Source organism: Ammodytes marinus, assembly GCF_949987685.1.
Source record: "Ammodytes marinus genome assembly, chromosome: 17".
NCBI lineage: Eukaryota > Metazoa > Chordata > Actinopteri > Uranoscopiformes > Ammodytidae > Ammodytes > Ammodytes marinus.
The window spans coordinates 22,587,453-22,595,779 of record NC_137221.1 but is presented as its reverse complement, the minus strand read 5'-3'; the positions used below and the strand labels follow the sequence as shown (position 1 = coordinate 22,595,779).

The window sequence follows — 8,327 nt, the reverse complement described above, 5'->3', positions numbered from 1 at the left end:
CCACACGCAACACTTACTTAGTCCCTGAATGGCCAGTACTTTATGTTAACAAACAAGGCTTTTCGAAGACGTCGACATTTTTATGCACGAGCTCAGTTTAAAGCGCATTAAACCTACAATAATGGCCCTTCTTGGGTATAAACATTGTTGTTATTAGACAGGTCAGCGCAGGCAGTCCGGATCCAGTGTTAACCTAGTGATCCGCTCCGGGTTTTTATTTTCTCGCGACAGCTCGGTAAGATGGCTGTGTCTCGCGGAGCCTCGTGCTGGTTTGGTTGATTTCGAGCTCGCGCTCTCGTTCTGTAACAGAAGCCCCCCCTCTAACACACATACACACGCACGCACACTCACTTGTGTCGGTGAAATTCATTTTCTAGGGATCTGTATTTATATATTTTTCCTTTCGCAAACTTTACCCCTCTCTGTTTTAACTTTAAAACGGAGTCGCGGTGGATTCTACCGGATACCGGTCCGGGTGGAGGGCAAAGAAGGGGGGAATGAACCGGGACGACGGGTACGTTGTTACAAAAATAATTGTATTTATATTCAATGGTTATTCGGAGTTTGACTGGGAGTGAGTCGCCGCTGTGCTGAGAGAGCAAGGCAGAGAAAGAGTGGTGGTGGGGGAGAGAGAGAGAGCGAGAGCTAGCGAGAGAGCGATATCATGGCCGCTCAGGTCGCCAGCGTCGCCACTCTCAACACTAGCCCGCCATCCGAACTCAAAAAGCCGGATCGGGACCCGCAGGAGGAGTCGGTACCGGGAGAGAAACAGCATGAAAATAAGGAGCAGGGAAGTGACGGCGGATCGCCCGGCCACAAGGAGCTGCAGGACGGGAGCGACGCTGGGAATGCTGGGGGAGGAGGGGAGCCTGACATGAAGAACGGCAACGGGAATTTGCCCAGGGTAAATAATAATAGCAGTAACCAGAATGATAGCGGCGGCGGGCCCGAAGGGAATAACCATCCCGGGATGGGACACCACCACCAGGGCCCCTTTCCTCCACCTCCTTACGGTTACAACCAGCACTACAGCCGGGCCCCTTTTCATCAACATGGCGGACAACAAAGCCCTGGCATGGCAGCTGCATCGGGGCCGGGCATGATGGACCCTTACCCCCCTAATTCACATGAACACGGCTACCCGAACCATTACAATAACTACAGCCCGTTCCAGAACAGGACTTCTTCTTCTTACCAGGGCCAAGGATACGGGGCCATGAATTCCCCGCGAAACAACCAGCCTACGGCGGCCGGGGGGCAGCCAGGCAAGCAACAGCCAGCAGGAGGAACCACAGCCATGGCTGCTGCTGCTGCTGCCGCCTCGTACAATAATCAGAGGTATAACATGGGAAGCCAACAGCCCACGTCCACGCCAACTTTAAATCAGCTTTTGACATCCCCCAGCTCTGCCAGGAGCTACCCGAATTACCCCCAAGGAGACTATAACAATCAGGAAGGGGGCAATAAGGGACCAGGAGACATGGGCAGCAGTCAGTATGTTGGTGGTGGTGGGGTCCATCCGGGTTGGCAACAAAGGACCCACCATCCGCCTCCCATGAGCCCGGGAAACACTGGACAGCCTCCAAACAGAAATCAGGTAAACATCACTCACACTTTGGCCGAGTTCAAGCCACGCAGTAGCTCAGAGAAAAGCAGTGTAGAGTTGCATATTGCATTGGACCCAGCCATTGTCTATGTAGCCTATGTAGCAAGAGCTCTAAAATGGCTGCCTTCTCTGTTTCTCCCAACACCACCCCCTGCAATAGTGTTTTGACGAGAGAAAGAAGCCGCGTATTCTGTTGGAAACAACTTTCAGAGTCGCGGGTATTAGTGTGTGTGTCCCTGCTGAGCACAGGCCAAGAGTTTGACTAAGTAGAGCAAGAGTTTGTCAGGAGAAAGTGTGTGCTTGCGCGCGCGAGAGTGTGTATGTGTGTGTACGAGCGAGCAGAGAGGGAGATAAGGTGGATATTTCTTCGCAGTGCTCCTTCAGCCTCATTGTGGGTTTAAGTGCTGTAAGCTAGCGCTATTCCGGTGAGAAATTGCTCTTTTCGGTGTCGTTCTCGGTCAAAAGTTGTGTCGATGGCTGTCAAGGGCGATACACAAGATGCAAATGACAGCTAGGCTAAAGCCGTTAAACAACATTTGCATAATCATTAAGAAAATACCCCCCTTTTCGTCCTGTTGAAAATCAGCCGAACGTTGAAGTAGGAGATGTATCAAAATGTCCAGCGAATGGCAACAATTAACATCCTCTTAAAGTGTTTACTCGGAATCAAAGTGTGATTATGACCGCAATTGATACATGTTAACGGAAGGGGGTTTCATTCATTGCGGCTCGGTTCGCCCTTTTTTTCCTCCATCTCTCTTCCATGTGCCGCCTTGTAAACACGGCCCCGCTGGTTGGAGTTGGCAAAGTGCAGATTGCCTTTGCTTTGGGATTTGAATTATGGAGGTAAAAATCCTGCTGTCAGAGCCAGGAGACAGTTGGTCTTAGGTTGACATGCGAGCCGAGATCTGATTGGCTCCCCCATCCCTCCGCTCTCGGCCATTTATAATTGCATCTAATGGAAGGGAAGGCTGCAGAAAAACAGCCCCCTCTGCCCACTTATATCCTCCGCTGTGTCAAAACAACACAGTCCCAGTGTATTATGTGTTTTTATGCATTTTCAACACTTTTTGCATTATTGTCTTAAAAATATGTTTAGATTTTTTTATAGGCTATTTCTTATTGCATTTAATGGAAGGATGCAGACAACCAGCCCCAAAAAGAACATGGTCTCAATGTCTTTTAAGTGTTTTTATTCATTTTGATCAATATTTTTTGCATTATTGTAGTCTGAAAAATATGTTTCGATTTTTTTTTATAGGCGATTTATTATTGCATTTAATGGAAGGCTGCAGACAAACAGCCCCCTCAGCTTGCTTATATCCTCCACGGTGTCAAAAGAAAATAGTCTCAATGGCTTTTAAGTGTTTTTATTTATTTTGATCAATCTTTTATCCATTATTGTAGTCTTAAAAATATGTTGATATTTTTATATTCATAGATCCATCTGATTATTTTCTCATATGAACAAACCCATACATCAGAAACTACAATTAGTTTCAGACTAAACTCAATGGTTGTAATGAAAGCATTTTTTGACCACATGTTGTTCAGTTCCTCCCCGCTGCAGTAATTTGCATGATGACTGTACTGCTATAGATCCGTTGTTGTTTATATTGTTTTTTTTTAGTATTCGTTTGATCAAACCTTAAGGTCACTCGTCGTGAGTCACATCTCCACTCTCGTTTTTTTTTATATAGCTGTTGACTTCAGACATGCACTTGAAGTTTTGTGCAGTTTGGTACACTCTGTGCATGCACTGCTCTTTGGGAGTCTGCTGACTCCGGTACAGCACATAAAGAGTAGGTGTGGTCATGTAGCCAAGTTGTACTACTGTGTTTCCCACTGCTTCCAAATCAGAAAATTGAGGAAACGCTTGTGTGTGTTGGAACGTCTCGTGGCCACGTGATAGAGTCGGACACGCTGGAGTTTTGTTTACATGCAAGTCAGACTAGTGTCATTTTTCTTTTTTTTTCTTTCAGCAGATTAACAATAGACTCATTCACTTCCACATGCTGATAGTTCAACCATGTCAAGAGGGCTTATACCTACATCTCTCTCTCTCTCCAGTGGTTACAGACACGTGTGGTGTTTTTACTCCATAGTCGTCATATTTGTCTCATCATATGTGGATCGTGTTGGCATTTCTTAAGGGAAAGAAATGCACTTTACATTTTGTTTTCTATGACACTTTGGCCAACATATGACATGTTATGAGCTGCTCCACAATCATAATGTGTCTGTATGCCCTCCAAATATTCACATCATTTAGTAAAATTTGGCGTGAGGCCTCTATTAATCAAATATGCTGTAAGTATCGTGTCAAAGGACATAGTACTCTATATTTCATGGGGGCTATGTCACTTTGTTTTATTTCTACAAGGTAGATGCACTGCGTTTTACTTTTTATTTCTAGCAATCGAGGGGTCATTAAGGACACGCTGATCATCCCGAGAGGAGATAGCCCCACTTGTTGCTTGAATCTTTATAATGCAAGCTTTTCAATTATTGTGAAAATGTACACAGTGAAACTTTAATTTTTAAATATTAGCAAAAGTGTTTGGTTGGTTTGACCCAAATGTCCATATATTGCTCACTGAGATCACCATAATTCGTTACAAACATGTACCAAAGGGCATAAGAACTGTCAAGCTGGTGATGAGCCTGTTGCTTCCTGCTGTTCAGAGTAAAGTTTGGATTTCCCTTTTTTAAAAATTTGGTTTCAATTAGTCACTTAATGTGTGAAGAGAAGTGTCCTCACCCAAAGGGCAGCTTTACAGTTTACTCAGGGAGTGTGGATGAGAACCTCAACAAAGGCGCATTTTTACACACAAATGTTAAGTCGATCTGTAAACACGTGTTTTCATGCTATAGATTTTTTTTGTTTTTTAAGCCTCACTTAGGTCAATATTTCCCATCATGCACTTCTTCTTTGGGGCCATGTATTCAGCAATGCTTTCAGTGAGACTACTGAGATGACAACATGTGTTAGGTCTTTATTTTTATATTGCTTATATAGTAAATTGCAAGTCATTTTTAATCATGCATATCATTCTTATATCTTTTAAACAGATTATAGTTAAGAAACGCTTCAGGTATTTTCTATTTCTCCTAAGAATCAGTGACTGTATATTGCACATATATTGTTTAGTTTTTCTAATTTCTTAACTGCCAGTTCTCTGTAACAGTCATCTTATAAGCGCATCAACTTGTGTAGCTTTATTTCTGCTTGTGTTGTGGACAAGACGACAATTTGAAATTGTTCTTTGTGCTCAAGGTGTCAAATCAAGAGTTTTTAAATTGGAATAAATGTTTTTTGCAACGTCTGAATGTCTCGGTAAAGCAGCATGCAAAGAAGTCCTCTATGTTTTTTTTCTTTTCTTGAATTTCCGGATATAATAATGCGTTCTTTAGGTGAGTCTAGAGCCCCTTTTACACAGCCAGTGAAAGCCGGGAATATGCCGGAATTTCGGCCCTCCACCCTGCTGTATAAATGCGACCGTTGCGGAACGAGGGAAGAAAGGTGCGAGAGATTGTTCCGGGAATTTTACTACCTCGGGGGGTAGTAAGATTCCCGACACAATCAGTTCCGCCTCTGTTTAAATGCGGCCAGCTTGTTGATGCGGAACGGGGGCGTTTGACGTTCCATAGCCTACGTTCTAAACATGCGACCATGTTAGCAGTTGAATGACGTGTGTTTAACATTAACCACGGCGGCCTGATGTCCCGTAAAAATCACCAAATAAAAGGAACGGCGTATAATCTAGCTGGTCATAAGGTCCGCTGCTCAATCCAAACCCCCACGCTTCATTTTGCAGAGTGTATGAGTCTATTTCTGCCCAGGGGAAGTTGTACAATGGGAAAGCTAGGCTAAGCTAAGCTAGGCTGCGACCGGATCGCCGCCGCTATTATTATCCTTACGTCTGATCCACACTATCCACACTTTATTTCTGTCTACAGTAACGTGACTTCACACACTGTGTATGTGTAGGCTATGTCTGAATGGCAGAGCACGGCCATCACAAAGAGAATCGCTCACAGCCAACATGTCACACAAACCCAGACACAGAGGTGAAGCAGTGAGCGGATTGATTTTGTCAGTTCGGTTAACAGTCCCAGTGATGTTGGACTCAGCGCGTAGCAAGATCAACTGGCACATCGTGGGGACAGTAAAATACGGCCCTCTTACTGCAAGCTCCAGCCCTTCTGCTCTCAATTCACGCAGCGCTAAATGTTTACGTCACACCTGACGCTATTTACAAGCACCTCTTTCATTCCGTAACGCTGTGTAAAAGGGGCTACTGATGCGCCAGCAGGCCGGCGTTGCTTGGTTCTGTGTAAATAACACAGAAGCAAGCAAAGCCGGCATATTGGAGTGATGTTGTTCCGTCAAGATGCCGCAATCTCTGTGTAAAGGCCAGGACACACCAGCCCGATAATCGCCGTCGTCAAAAAAAAAGACGAATCTATTTGGTGTGTGCCGTGACGTCGGCCGACGTAGAGGTCGTCGGGCTTGTTTTGAGCCTGTCGGCCGCCGATTGAACTTGTTCAATCGTCGGCCGACCGTCTTTCATTTGGAGCAATTTGATTGGTGGAGGACTAGCGAATCAGTGAAGCCCGGAAGTGAGGCGGGTAGCACAAACAGCTAACAACAGCTAGCCATCGTTTTAATGTGTTTGTTCGTTTCGTTTTGAGAGTACTCACATGCATCAACCCTTGTTGACTGCTCGACACCATGCTCGACACTCTCTGCTAAAAATTGTGCTCTTATGGTCCATAAATATAAATACGTATTTCTATCTATGTTTATGCTCTAGAGAGATGTCCAATCATTTCCGGCTTTCGTATTTTTTCGGGCCACAATACAGATTAGCGCCGCCTGCTGTTGTGGAGACATTACGTCCCGCGAGCGTACGGAAAATAAACAGTCGTCTCGGTGTGTTCTTTGGCCCCGACGGGAAGACTGGAGCTTCCTGAAACGGCCGACTCCATTTTTTGCGTAGTCGGAACATGTCGGACTGGTGTGTCCTGGCCTTTAAAGGGGCTTAGGTCAGTGCGTGTCACCATTAAAGCACACAGGCACACGTCAAGGTGAAATCGCTGTTGTGATTAGTTTGCGGCAAACCCTCACAGCTTTAAAAACCATATCCTGTCAGTTTCTGAAGCAAAAATACTGATGTCTATCCCCATATACTCTTAACACTTATTTCATTACTAGATTACCATCCACACCGGGTTGTTACACCCCACATGGGCTAATGTGCTTTCAGAGCTTTTCTTTGCCAAAAAAGGCCAGGCTCATTCGTTATTGTGCTAGGAAGAGGAGTGCCTGGGAAGGTAATTGAACACTTGGGGTTCTTAAGCGCACTTAAAGCTAGCAGAAAGTGTATTTTTTGCAAGAGGCAAAACGGGCGATGTCAAAATCTCATTTGTGTCACTGTGTGTTGTTGAATTTGGGAAAGCGTTAGGGTGACTTTAAACTTTTGCAGGAGTTCTTTTTCCTCACCCCCCCTTGTCTGTGTGTCAGTGGTACAGGTGCAGGAAACACATTACCTTAATGGATATATTCCCAGACACCTTACCTGGGGGACAGGACCTCTCACACGGCCTAATGGACAGAGAGATGATATGAATAGTTTCCATTTTTGGAGCCTGAACGGCTTGTCAAATGAAGGCATGGAGATGTGGCATGAGGCAACCTCCACCACGCGCACATAATGCTCAACAGTGCGGTTCTGGAAGTAAAAATCCCATTCATTTTCTTCATAGCGAATTTGATTATTAGCCAGTATAAGGCATAGCCAGGGCTCAAAATTAACACTTGCCTAATGCGCGTACATTTAGTCTAAGCGAGTAGTAACTTATTGACAACACCCACTACTTTTGCTGGTGAAAGATGTGTGCTCTGCCGCGCGTGGCTTACTACATTAAACAACACATATATAACGTGCAGCAGTTAAGTAACTGCTAATGCAAACAGAACATTTTCAACGGCTGCGGCTTCACATTACACAAGCATTTCACTGGACGAACGTGAGTTGACTTTCATTTTGAAGCAGAAAGGAACAGGAAGGTTGTGCTGACACTGAACCGCAGCGCTCCAGTCACTAGCAGCATGTCTTCTGTTTTCATGAGTTCTACGTGGTGAAAAAATAGGACAGAAAGCTTGTCATTTTGCGAAACTGGGACTCACACTCAAAGCTTCATATACGTTAGTGGCAGCCGCCAGTCATGCATTTCCAATGTACGCTACATTCGCTACGAAGCATGGTGCCTTGAGCCTCGGCTGCAGAGAGCAGCGACATGGGACATATTTGAAGCCTTTGTTGCGAATCCACAGTAAAAAAACAAACAACAAAAAAAGACAGAAATAATCCACCAAATAAAGGAACGGCGTATAATCTAGCTGGTCATAAGGTCCGCTGCTCAATCCAAACCCCCGCGCTTCATTTAGCAGAGTTTGAGTCTATTTTTGCCCGGGGAAAGTTGTACAATGAAGTGGGAAAGCTATTGCTATGCTAAGCTAGTCTGCGACCGGATCGCCGCCGCTATTATTATCCTTACGTCTGAGCGTAAATCCACACTTTATTGTTGTCACCACAGAGAAAATTCTGATCGGCCAAAACTGGTATTAGCAATTATATCTGTACATTAGGATATAATAACGATTGAGAATCTCACATGAGACCAAGAGGACATGCTAAAAGGTAATGAGAGCAAC

At 44.9% G+C, this 8,327-nt stretch overlaps 1 protein-coding gene across 8 annotated transcripts in view; it reads left to right on the top strand.

Annotated features, from left to right (window-relative positions):
- The first annotated feature begins 266 nt into the window (after positions 1-266).
- arid1ab (AT-rich interactive domain 1Ab) overlaps positions 267-8,327 on the top strand; it is a 62,156-nt gene continuing 54,095 nt past the window's right edge. For all 8 annotated transcript variants that reach the window (XM_080045429.1, XM_080045426.1, XM_080045430.1 and 5 more), the window contains exon 1: positions 267-1,597. In XM_080045429.1, the coding sequence (XP_079901555.1) occupies positions 665-1,597 (933 nt within the window). In that variant the 5' untranslated portion in view covers positions 267-664. The remainder of the gene's footprint in view (positions 1,598-8,327) is intronic.